The sequence below is a fragment of the Desmodus rotundus genome, chromosome 11 (assembly GCF_022682495.2).
Source record: "Desmodus rotundus isolate HL8 chromosome 11, HLdesRot8A.1, whole genome shotgun sequence".
Taxonomy (NCBI): domain Eukaryota; kingdom Metazoa; phylum Chordata; class Mammalia; order Chiroptera; family Phyllostomidae; genus Desmodus; species Desmodus rotundus.
This window is the reverse complement of record NC_071397.1, coordinates 81,130,988-81,144,254: the sequence shown is the minus strand read 5'-3', so window position 1 is coordinate 81,144,254 and position 13,267 is coordinate 81,130,988. Positions and strand designations below refer to the sequence as shown.

The 13,267-nt window shown below is 40.7% G+C and overlaps 1 protein-coding gene and 1 long non-coding RNA gene across 13 annotated transcripts in view; one reads left to right on the top strand and one right to left on the bottom strand.

Annotated features, from left to right (window-relative positions):
* AHI1 (Abelson helper integration site 1) overlaps positions 1 to 13,267 on the top strand; it is a 183,274-nt gene that overhangs the window by 134,016 nt on the left and 35,991 nt on the right. For 10 of the 12 annotated variants that reach the window (XM_053913963.2, XM_053913961.2, XM_053913962.2 and 7 more), the window contains 2 exons: positions 6,777 to 6,939; positions 10,539 to 10,636. In XM_053913963.2, the coding sequence (XP_053769938.1) occupies positions 6,777 to 6,939; positions 10,539 to 10,636 (261 nt within the window). Of the gene's footprint in view, positions 1 to 6,776; positions 6,940 to 10,538; positions 10,637 to 10,800; positions 11,194 to 13,267 lie in introns of those variants that run through there. The other 2 variants (XM_053913964.2, XM_053913966.2) reach the window with 2 other exon arrangements.
* LOC123478848 (uncharacterized) lies at positions 313 to 9,502 on the bottom strand. The gene is made up of 3 exons (XR_006654225.2): positions 9,467 to 9,502; positions 6,667 to 6,871; positions 313 to 2,581 (listed from the first exon to the last, which is right to left on the bottom strand). It is a non-coding gene; the product is annotated as an uncharacterized lncRNA (long non-coding RNA).

Sequence of the window (13,267 nt, the reverse complement as noted above, 5' to 3'; positions counted from 1 at the left end):
AGGTGGTTAGAGCATCATCCTGGTACGCCAGGGTCGGGTTCAGTCTCTGTTGAGGGCCCGTACAAGAAGCAACCAATGGATGCATAAGTGGAGCAAGAAATCAGTGCTTTTTCTCTCTCTCCCTTCCTCTCTAAAATCAATAAATTTAAAAAAATTAAATATATATATTTTTAAAACCTTATCCTCAGAATTCTATAAAATTCATTGAGTGTTTCCTAAATGTTCGAAAAGCAACAGACAGACTCTGAACTCATAATCTATTATAAATACTTTATTTCACCTAGAAGGTATAGTCTCTCAAGGGTTCCATAATTTAAAAAACTATAATCACATCATGTTTGAACTATGTAACAAACCATGCCATAAATGGAGCTTTCTGGTTTGACCATACACATCTCTACATAGGCTTTATGTAATCTGCACAAAGAATTATCTTTTCCCTTTGTTCCAATTAATTGTTTTGAGTGTAAGGTGCTTTCTATTTCAGTATATCCAGAGTGGCGAAATAACGGCCAGCCACGTAACCAAAAGTTGATTCAGGGATACAAAAGATGGGCCATACCTGAGGGGAAAATGTGTAAGATAAAGAAGAACAAATGCTTTGTTCTTACCTAAGCACAAGTTAAGTGTAACTTAAATATTTCTATATTGAGCCTTAATGTGCTTTCTTAAAGGATGCTGAAGCTGCAATAAGGTCATAATTGCATTTATCATGAACACAAAAATGTACACATTTTAGTTAGTGTGCATTACACTGTAACGAGGCTTCTGGCATATTGTTACTAAAGTGTTACTTTTTATTTCACCTCGCATCAGTTGGCAACCCTGCCAGTAACCATAGGCAGTACCCTAACAAGGCTGTGGCTGAGTGCTGCTCTTTGCATGTATGAGATAAAACTTCCTAAGAAAGGAGCCATTTGAAATCAGTAGGCTACGTAACAGGATGGGAATAATTCGCATTCCTGACAGCCAGAATGGGAAAACCTCCTAATATAACGGGGCATCGGGTAAAATTATCAGGAGGAAATTTACACCCTGGAAATAGGGGGTTCTGAGTCCTAGGGGAAAGTCTTTCTGAATCTGCTCTAACAAAACTTAAAAGCCAACCTAGAAAGGGTCAAAATGATCTCAGGTAACTACAGGCCAAACGAAGGTCCAAGACTCTTTAAAGAAATACAAGAAAATCCAGCACTCACCAAAGTAAAATTCACATGTATTAGTTTTCTAGGGCTGTTGTAACAAATTACCACAAACTTGGTGTGGCTTAAAACAGGGATTGGTTCTCACACTTTCCTGGAGGCCAGAAGTCTGAAATTAAGTTAGGCAGGGAGAAAGCAGAGGGAAAGTGGTCGGTCCAGGTGCCACACTGGCTGCCGGCTGGCACAGACAATCTCCTCGGCCTTTATGGGCCCAGCTGAAGCAGTGCTGGAGGAGAAAGTGCTCAAACGTGAGTTTACTCATCATAACTCAGCTTGTTGGATGAGTTGGGGCCATTACGACCATTGATTTGTGCATTTTCTTATGGATAAAGTTGTAAGGAACATCTGCTGAACAATACTGGTTAATGTTCCTTCAGTGCACTGGTTTCAAGAACCACTGAGAATGTCTCAGAGACAATTATAATAACAAAAAATATCTGAAGATAATATTAAGAGGAATTCACCAAAATGTCTTATAACAGCCTCGCAGAGTGCTTAAACCAAAAAACAGTATCTGGCAGGCACTGCTATGAGGACTGAAGAATGTCCCCAAAATGGCACGTCCACCATGACTATGCCCAAGCAAGTTGTCATGCTTTGAGAAGGAGAAGGAACTCTGTTTCAAATATGTGAAGAGTGGACAAAATTTGACCAAGTGGATTTTGCGGAACATCTCATGTCCCAGACCTGTTATCACCAACGTGATCGCATGTTGCTCATAAACTCGTGTTTTTAAACTTCTAGTGCAAAAAGATTTCTGGAACATACTGCCAGAGATATTGTCACCTATAATTGATACCTATAATGCCAGACCACTGTGTGCAAGGAATGGTACATAGTGACAAGAACTAGCAGAATAAGAAGAAAGTAGAAACAGTATTCAAAACAAACCTCTCGATGAGATTGTGTCTCTCAACTTTTAACTTTTTTTCTTTCAAATTACTTTAATGACCTGGCAGTGAGTCAAAAATACGATAGTCTGGCACACGTGTGATTAAAGGTAATGACGACACCAGATTCCAAAGAGCAAGGCTGGTAAGAAGGCTTCCAGACCCACAGATGGAAGAGCTTGGTTTCAGGACAGCTCAGTGGGGTAGCAGGTGGCAGGAGAAAAATGAAATTTAAGGGGTCGTCAGAGGACAGGGCATGGTTGCTGGGTCATCAGCACCTTGAAACATTTCTTGATGGTGATTCAGTGTCTAGAGTATTTGTCGTCAGGGGAGAACCGAGCAGGATGGGCCGAGCAGGTCTGTTGTCCTGTGGGGCAGATTCCTCAGGGCGCAGACCCAGTCTCCTGGTCTCTGAGGTGATGCTGGAGAAACACGGCCACGCTGAAGCTGAAGGCTCTGCCTCCCACCTTTCTCCCAGAGCTTTAATTTACCCTAAGAGGTGAGATAACAACAAAATCTAATTGGAGAGGGGTGTGTTGTGCACACCCCGCTGCCAAGTTGAAACAAGCAAAGAAGTTACTGTGTATACAGTAATGCTCAGAAGAGAGTAAGTGGTCTTCAGATGGGAAGATAACATTTGGGATAGAAACATCCTGGAACATTCATGAGCCGCATGGCTTCTGTCAGTATGGTAGGAGAATGGTCTGAGCTCCACTCCAGAATGTGGGCTTTCGGCATGGGAAACACACCGATTCCTCCTGTGTAGCAGTTTTGCACGTAAATGTCAGTAATGGTATGATGATGATATGCTCCCCAAGACTGTTCCTTTGCTTTGGGGGATGTAACATCCCCAATTATCTATCACCTGCCTGGATGTTGGTTGTGGAGTTCAGTGCCAAGAACATTGTTTCTGCATCAGGGAGGTAGCATTGTAATAGTGAAGAAACAGTACTATACTGGCTGGTAAGGACCTACAATGGATACGAGTGTGGCATTGCCCATTTGCAGTACCAGCGTGGGCTGGTAATGAGTGATTCATGTGACCCGTCAGGTTGCAGGACTGCAAGTGTGCCAGGACTGCTGTAACAGAGTGCCGTAGAATAGGGACTTACACAGCGGAAGTGCATTTGACCACAGTTCTAGAGGCTGAGAGGTTAGTTGCTTCTGAGCCCTGCCCTCGGCTTGCTTGCTGGTTACTTCCTTCTCACCGTGTCCCCACAGGACCTTTTTCTCTGTGCACATGTGGTCCTGGTATCTCTTCCTCTTTTTATAGGGAACACTAGTCCTATTGGATTAGGGCCCCACCTATATGACCTCATCTAATCATAATTACCTCCTGAAAGGTCCTGTCTTCAAATACACTTACATTGGTGGCTAGAGCTTCAGTTTATGAATTTTGGGGACACACAATTTAGTCCATGACAGGGACACAGAGTATGGAACAGGTATCCAAGGAATAAAGGGCCATGTAAAACTGGTGTGCTGTATTTGATTGTGTAATGAAGACAATCAGTGGGTACTGTAATAGAAGAATTGAAATGTAGAATTTTACAGTTCTTTTGGATCCCTGTACCTCTGAAGGGACTTTTTTTTTTCTCAACAGAGCCTGGTGGAAAAATCAGGGAAGGTTTTCTGACTCCAGTTTGATGAATTCCAGATTGTCAATAGCCCACACAAGTATATAAGACTGATGTGTGACTTCCTAAATGATTCTGTTGCCTAAGCTGAATCTCTCCTGCTCTCCTTCCCAGTAGCCACCTCTGGCTGCAGACAAATAAGCGTACATCGACCTCATACTTGCTTAAGATCATCAGAGTTGTGCTGTCTCAGTGTACCAAAGCCAGCCTAAGGAACAACAAGAGCAAACCCCCAGTTTGCCGATACTAGATTGCATCACGAAAGGAACACAGTGGGCCTGCAGGTGACTGAGGATAGTTGATCCTCTCCGCACTGCCAGCTACTTGAGTACTACCATCCCCCAAAATGTGTCATCTTTAATGAGTGATTAGGATTTCCGGATCCTCCTTTTTCCTCTCTCCTGCTGCTTCCCCGTGTTTGATTCTAGATAAACACAGCCTATAAATGTATTTAGTTATGGAAAAAACTCAAGTTTAAGTCCTGATTCTACAGTTTATTAGTTTGCTTGACGTGAGGCATTAAATTTCTCTGTACATCAAATTTCTCATTTACAAAGTGGAAATGGGAATTTATGCCCTCACGAGATCGTCATAAAGATTAAGGTACTTATGTAAGCAAGCTAGTGTGGCACCTAGAACACGACAGGCACTCAGAACACTTACACTGGCTTTCCTCTTCTGTGGTAGTGCCGGGTAGGGGAGTAAAGGAGACGAGATTGGGAGAAGGAAGAATAAAGGGAAACGTTAAAAGTTCCACTTTTACGTAAGTGACTGGGCATCAATATGCTGAAACTTATAAAAGATTTGTAATCTTTAAACAATATCCTGCATAAGCCCTGGATGGGTTGCTCATTTGGTTAGAGCATCATCCCGATATGCGAGGTTGTGGGTTCAGTCCTCGGTCAGGGCACATACAAGAATCAGCCAATGAATGCATAAATAAGTGGAACACAAATCAATGTCTCTCTCTCTCCCCCTTACTCACTCTGCACCCCCCCAATCAATAAACTAGAAAAGTTTTTAACTATCCTGCAGAGCATGTTGGAAATTAGAGGCTGTGCCAAACAGTACAATAGGAATTGCATTTGTACCATTTGAATTAAAGTATCACTGACCTTATACCATATGGTGACAACAGTTAATTCCAAATTCATCCACTAAAATCTCCCGGTAAATGTGTTAATACTATATTGTAAGTTAATTAAAAGGCACCACAAAGAGTCTGGTGAACTGTTATAGAATCTTCTGCTTAATACTCTTCTGTCTTCCTCTTATCCATATTATGAGACACGTGAACTCTTTCAATAGCATGATCTGGCCACTTCTTTCTTCTGTAGCCTCGGCTTCCCCCACCCTTCTTTCTGGGCTCCTAACTCTCATCCCAGGCTTCCAACATATCGAACTATTTTGGGTTGCTGGTTTTTGGACTCTCACACATGCTGTGTAATCTGCCTGAGACACACATTGATCTCTTCACCTGGCTGATTCCTGATTATCCTTTATTCCTGCAAAGCCTAAATGAGATACCCTTTCCAGAAATTATCCTGCTTATCATTGTATATTTAGCCTCTGGCACAGTACCAGGCACATTAGGAATTCCGTAAATACTTGTTAAGTGAATGAGTCAGTATCCAACATAAATGCATATAACCTGTAAATTTTCAAGTCCCATTTAAAGGGGGAAAAAAGTTTGTTCTGTAGTATTTATATTGGGTTGGACAAAAAGTTTGTTTAGTTTTTCCGAGCTCTACTAAGCACAACTACTAGTGCTTAGTTGTCTTTAACTGCATTCAGAACAATTTTGTTAGATTGTTTTGTGACAGCTGTCATATCAGTGTGCTTTAAAAAAAACAAAATTGGTGAATTTTTGTGTAGCCATTTTAATATTGAAGCTAGAAGACAATAAGCACCATTTTCAGCATATTATGCTTTATAATTTCAAGAAAGGTAAAAATGCAACTGAAACTCCAAAGAAAGATTTGTGCAGTGTATGGAGAAGGTGCTGTGACGGATCGAACATGTCAAACGTGGCTTGCGAAGTTTCTTGATACTATTGACATTTTGGACAGCTAATTCTTTGCTGTGGGGCTGTCTTATGCATGGGAAGATGTTTAGCAGCACCCCTGGCCTCCACCCACTAGAAGCCAATAGTGGAAGATAACTGACATACTCAGAACATCCAAATCAATAAAGTTATTGGTGAAAATGAAAAATATGTCTTTTATTTTATGGAAAAAACTAAATGGACTCCTTGACCAACCCAATATTATGCTGCTTTATACAATGTGTCACATCTAAAATGGGTCGATGTCTGTCTCCTTATAATTGCTATCAGGGATTTGTAAATGTGTGTGTGGTCATTCATTTTGATTTGGATTTTTCAAAAGAAAAAAATCAATTATAGTGACTATTGTAACAACAGAGAGGATCCTCATAAAAAGGCTTTTCCTCTTGAGTTTCTATCTAGTGAAAATGACCTTATTAGAGTATTTTAAAAGGTAGTCAGAAGATTAGATTGTTGAAATAAAATACCAGAAGCATGTTGTGTAAAGAACTATATCTCAAAAAGAGACATTAACAATATACCAAGTGATCACGGTGAAGTTATATAATTGGATTGTTCCTTTGAGTTTTCCTTTTTGTAAAATTGTGGATGTTCTGAGGAATTTTTTTTCAGATGCATCTGCTTAGCACAGAGAATGAGAACTAGAGGTAGTATAAAGCAATTCTAAGAAAGTGAATGGTGTGTGACCTTTTTTTTAATTTGCTTCACAAGTAATTTACTTTAAAAAAATTAACATCTGCTATTTTGAAGCTAATCTTAGTGTATTGAATGCCCTTAACCATTTTTCAATCCCACAGTCTTTTATCTTGCTTCTCCTGCTGTGTTCCCACCACCCCTGATCCCATTAGCAAACTTCGAGACCGCCTCAGACTTACCAAAGTACTGCTTTGGTTTCAGCTGCTCTTCTGCAAGAGGAAGTGAATGTTGGGGGTTTTCTCTGTGGTACAGTTGTGATAAAGCTGTGGTGGTCTTATCTCTCTCTTAGGTAGTGGCTCTTTATGACTACACAGCGAATCGATCAGATGAACTAACCATCCATCGCGGAGACATTATCCGAGTGTTTTTCAAAGATAATGAAGACTGGTGGTATGGCAGCGTAGGAAAGGGACAGGAAGGTTATTTTCCAGCTAATCATGTGGCTAGCGAAAGTAAGTTTTATGCTCCCTTCCTGGTCTACTAATATGGTATAACTGATAGTACAAGATTTTATCATTTTCTACCCTTTAATTTACTGTCTTTGTAACTTTTGCATATGTTTACCAGTGGGTATTGCTTTTCATTTTCATGATGCAAAAAAATAAAAGGGGGAGGCACCAGAACACTAGAAAGCAATTTTGTTCTGGAATATTTGCTTCACAAACTTCTCATCCCAGGGGGCCTGCCCATCTAGTTAACAACCTTCTTCATTCAGCCCCTTTCTCCTGCCACCTGCTTTACACACTTCACGCATGATTATGTCAGCTCCTCTCTTGCCCAGTGACTCCTCAGTTGACAGTCACCTTTTAAGAACCTCTAGTTCCCCAACTCCCATTCTTACTTTATATACCTCAGGCCTAGCTGTTACCTACCTACAGCTGGCTGTTTCTTTCTCACGTAAATTAAGCCGTTTGTGAAAGGAAAAAGACAGGAGCTAGAGAAGGAATTCTAAACAGTTTCTGGAAGTGGTAGGCTACTAGCTGTAGATTTCACCTTGAGAGGTGAAAATAGAACAAGGAGAGCCTGAAAATAAAGACTGCATAGAAAGGGGGGAAGACAGTAATGTTTCTTCAGAAGAATGCTGCCTATCAGCAGTTAACTTCATAGTGTGGTAGGAAAAATACTACTCCTAGGGCTCAGGAAAGCCGAGTGCTAATCCTGCTCCTCCACGGCAATTAGTGATATGCCTCAGTTTCCTCCTAGAAAATGAGGAAGTTGAGCTCTGTCATCTCTTAAGTTTTCTTCCAGAAATACTCAAATGATATAGTTCTGATTTAAAATGTAGTATAGGCAGCCTTGAGAACACCGTATTGCATCTTTATTATTAAGTCTTTTGTTTTTGCAAAGAAGTGATTATTATAAATAATAGTTGCTTTTGAGGCTAGTGTACAAAACCCCATTTAAACTGAAACAATGGATGAACAAAAGTACTGTCGATTCCTGACCTAAGTTCTGAATTTTGAGAGCAAAGGAGATGGCAACGGAAGAATTCCTTCCATGAGTACTGGGAGCTGGCTTAAGCCCAGATAAGAGATTTTCTCTTTGGCCCCCTCCCTGCCCTGTGCGAAGCCTGGCGCTCCCAGGGCTCCCCTGTCAGTCTCTCAGGGCTGCCCCTGGGCTCGTGGCAGCTTCCTGCCTCAGCTTATCTGCTCTTTTCAGCAAACTCCTCCCCTCAGAAGTGCCAAGTGTCTCAAAAATGACCCACTTCTCCCTAATAGAACAAAATTCTGAAGTTCGTCTGTGCCATCATTTTCATTCTTTTTCTCTGAGTAGTAAATGGCTGATAGCTCTTAAACTCTATTGGAGGTATATTTTTGTGTTCAAAAGAAGGTGCATAGTGGAGGAAACATGAGGCAAGGTGGAAGGAGGAAATTCAGGACTGGTTAATACCCAGTCACCTGCACTTCTAACTTCCAGATTGTCTCAAATATCCAAGTTTCTTCCCTCTGCTCCCCAGTGATGGCTTTTCCATGGGGTCAACAGCTGGAATTCAGCTTCTGTTTTTAAATCACCAGCTACCCACACGTCATAGTTACTCTAGAGTGTCTCTGTTATTTTAACTAGATGTGACTATTCATTATTAATACAGATACAGTGAAAACATACATTGCTTAACATGACAACTTAAAAAGATTGTGTATTTCTGGGCCAGATGATATTAGGTGCTTTAACTTCATTTATTTAATTTATTTTATTATTTTTTTATTTTTTAATTCTCACTTGAGGACCTGCTTATTGATTTTAGAAAGAAGGGAAGGGAGGGAGAAAGAGAGGGAAGGAAACATCAATGGGAGAAACATCAGCTGGTTGCCTTTTGTACACACCCCAACCAGGGGCTGAGCCTGCAACCCAGGCATGTGCCCTGACCAGGAACCAAACCTGCAACCCTCTGGTTTGCAGGATGACAGCCACCAACTGAGCCACACCGGCCAGGGCAAGTGCTTTTAACTTTAGAATCTATTTAGTTTGCAGAAATAACCTCTTGGGCTTCCAAATCTTGAGAGGCTATAGATATTTGATCTACAGTTGGCTAAAAATCCAATAAGATTTTTCTTCCTCAATAACCACAGTGAGACTTCTGACACGTACCGTAATGATGGTTAGTGGTTATGTACAGAAGTTAATGGTCTGGGGTAGTGACTGTTCTTCACTTGCCGTAATTCCTTATTGCCTCCCAGAATAATTGATGTTTTCTTTTGGTATCAGTTATTGCTTGTTGGAAAAGCCTTGTAAAGGCCAGAACAAATAGAAAAAATCCTCAGAAAACCTGAGAATATGATGATTGAATTCCCACTTGATCAGGGATTTATTTTTCCCTTTTATCCTACTCTTTACCTGCATTTCTTACACAATTGTTTTTAACATTAGAGAAAAAAATGACTGTCAGAGGCATATTTCACCAAAAAAATAGTAGGAGAAGTTTGTCCTTTATTTTATCCAAAGCCAAGTACACAAAGCAAATGATCTAAAAGTACGTACCTGAATAGAATTTGTACCAGCTGTTGAGAGCCGTGACCTCTAAAGAACAGCGCAAAGAAGACATTGGTACCCCATTGTTATAAAGGACTTACTCCCTTTGTATCTTAAGTCATTGGGAAGAAAAACATGATCAGCTTCCCTTAATCACACCTATCATCTTTTCCAATAAGAGATAAAGAAAGCCAATAATAAAATCAACCCATACACAAAGTCAATTAATATATCTCATAATCTTAGAATTTTGATTAGGTGTAATTTAAGAATTCCTTGCAATTCAGAGTTGCTCAAGTCATTTAACCAAAATAGATTTTCTTTTTAGCCCTTTAAAACTCCCACCTGACTTTTTAGATTCAGCACTGTGTGTAAATTAAAGCGATTATGTGGATTATAATTTTACATTGTAAGAATCATAGACTTAAGACTGATTAGATTCATATCCTGTATAGTCCTTGCTCCGTGCTCATTCATTTCATACCATCTTCCCAAATTATCCTTTCTCCACCCACACCTCTGCCTGGCAAAATCCTACCTATTCTACAGAGTCTGACGCACCCATTTCTTCCATTAAGCATTTGCTGTCCCCACATAAGTGTGTCTTTGCTATTATTTCTCTCTTAAGTAGTGTCACCTTCTGTTTTATGTTACAGTTCCTTGTGAACATATGCCTCTAACCAGACTGTAAGCTCCTTGAGGTCAAAGACCGCTTTCATCGTCTGCATGTCTCCTCTAGCGTATCTAGCAGATAACCGTGCAGGTGGCAGGTTCCTGATAAATGTGTATTGAAATAAAATGAAATAAACATCTATGTGACCACATAGTGAGTGAAAATGACACCTTCCACGTTTCTGAAATCCTGCTGATCATAACTTTACAATCACCAGTTATGCTCTTTTGATAACTAACGTGTAAGAGTACAAATGGCCTTAACAGTAAGTGCTAGGTAGCTATTTGTACAGCAAAGCAGTGAATATCGGTTTCTCAGTTTCACATCTGCCCCTCCTCCATCGTTATTCTCTCCCCTGTGAAACAGTGGTGCTCCATTTGATTACTTTAATTCCTTTTTTAATTCCAGCATTGTATCAAGAACTGCCTCCAGAGATAAAGGAGCGATCCCCTCCTTTAAGCCCCAAGGGAAAAAACACAATGGAAAAACCTTCATCTTCTCAAAAGGTAAATGTTTTCAAGAATATGTATAGCGTATGTACTTTGATTTTCACTCTCTCTGGGTAAAATGTTACTTTATTTTCATGCTTACATTCTTCATTGTTTACCTTATTATTTCTTGCAATATTGGCACCAACATTATGAAATATATAAGGCAAATATTATTATAGCCATTTTTCAGATAAGGAAACTGAGGAGGCTCAGAGGTGAAAGTAGACCGGAAGTCATAGCCCAAGTAATGGAACAGGACCCGAAGTGGAACTTGCGAGTTGAAGTGTGACACTATTGCCGCCCTGTACTTGTTTCTGTAACAGTGATAGTGACACTGTCGTTAGCCCACCTGAATGTACGCTGAAAGTCACTAGAGCCCACAGAATAAAGATGTTCTCTCTTCCTGGAGTATTCCTTCTACTTGATAGTAATTAAAATATTTTCAGATTAAAATGAGTGTGGTGGATATATTATCGGCCAGAAAAATGTCATGTTTTTTAGCCTGGGCCTTCAGGTACCCTCAGTCAGTATTCTTCTGATGTTACTAGTACTTTGGTTCAAAGTTGAATAAGCAGTGTGCCATCATCTGTATTACTTATTGAACTTATTTCATTCTGTGACATTAGCTTTTGCCTCGGACTGAATAACTTCACTTTTTGACAATATGAACTGGTATATACAGTTTTTTGACAGTTGAACCTGTCCTGTATCATTAGTCATTCACCTGTATTTGTTGAGTGCTTGTTACTTCCATGCTGAGCATTCCATTATCCTCATGGAAACAAGACTGGGAAGGCAAAGCACTTGCCCTTGAGCTTCGCAGGCTGGTGGGTGAGACACCTGCAAATGGCAATTCCAACAGACTGTGGTAGGAACGATAAAGAACACATGTGCACAATGTATTGGGAACACACAGAAAAAAAACCCTCTAAGTCTGCCCTGGGGAGGCCAGGAAGAGTTCCCAGAGGAGGTCATGCTTGAGCTGAGGCTTATAGGATGAAAAAGTGTGTGCTAGGTAGATGATCTTACCTAAGGGATAAGGTAAGTGCTGCTCGGTAGATAAGGGATCAACTTGAGTAAGGTGTGGTACAATGCAGTTATGCTGTGAAGTGTACGTCCTAATGGAGAGAAGGACAGAGAAGTGCAGGAGTCAGGCCACGGAGAGTCTGCTAAGAAGCTTAGATTGTATTCTTCAGACACAGGGGATCCCCTGGACGAGGTAATCAAGGAAGTGACATGTACACATCTGCATGTTAAAAATACCGTTTTACTGGCAGCACGGTGACTGGGTCAGAGGTAGCTAAGACCTGGGACAAGGAAGTACTGTAAATTAGGAATCCATTAAAATGAAATATAAAAGCCTGAATTGGAGGGATATGATTGAGAGGATTTTATTACTGAGTGGATGCGATTAGTGATGTTGGAATGTAGGAACTGTGCTAAGGGCCCTGGCTTATATAAGTGAATGGATAGTGGTATCACAGAAATAATAAAAGAATAGGAAGGTTAGGGGAGATACAGACAAGGAGTGGTAGGGAGTAGAATGTGATGAGTTCACTTTTAGATATTTTGGGTTGTTAGTGGTGCTTATGGTGCTTCCAGGTACATTCAGGGTTAGAACTTGAGAGAAGGTAGGGCTTCGAAATAAAATGGGGAGGAGTTAGTATTTATTGTATTACATCAGTAGAGTTGAAGCTTGTAATGAAGGAGATGGCTCAGAACAAGCATTGTGGAGTTCTGAGAGAAAAGTCCAAGGACAGAATCCCCGTTGAACACTAACATTTAAAGGGCAATCAAACGAAGAGAATATTAAGAAAGAATAAACAAAGAGGGAGGAAAGAGCCAGGAAAAAAAAAAAAGAAGAAGAACTGCCCTGGAAGCCAGGGAGAAGAGAGGTGCTAGGAGGGTACAGTCAGTCGTTTCAGAAATGCCAGTCAGTCAGGTTGTCTATGCATTTGGCACCTTTGCCCTGGTATCGGGGTTGATGGTAGCACCGCAAGGATTGAAGAGGAGAATGGGCCTCAGCAGGTGAACTCATGGAACTCATTCCCAGAGCTTCACTTGAAGGAAAAAAAAAGTCAAGCAGTCGCTGGAGGGAGACCCAGTTCTAGGAGTGACTTTTTAAATACTGGAGTGACACATCAAATTATATTCTAAGAAGACAAAGCCAATGGACAGGTTGAGGTTGAAGATAGATAAAGCACGCAGGGTCTTGGAGAAAGCAGGAGGTTTTTGTTGCAAAGACAGGTTGATAGGTTATTATTGGCTAGAGCAATGGTTCTCAACTCAGGGTGATTTCGCCTCCAAAGAGACATCTGGCAGTGTCTGGAGATCTCTTTGCAAATATCTTCAAGGAAGGCGATACTATAGCATCTAGTGGTTAGAGGTCAGAGATGTTGCTAAACATCCTTTAATGCACAGGACAGCCCTCCTCCTCAAAGGATTGTCCGGCCAAAAATGCCACTAGTGCTGAGCTTACAGCAGTACCTGTCTGAGACAGGTTAATATGAATGAGGCTGTGAATAAGTTAATAAAGTGGAATCTGGAAATCAAGGATATCTTTATGTTCTCAAAAACAGAAAGGAAGGCCCACGTCAGATGTGAGGGCGAAAGGCGTGAGGTAGGAGGAATAGTGACTGTTGGAAT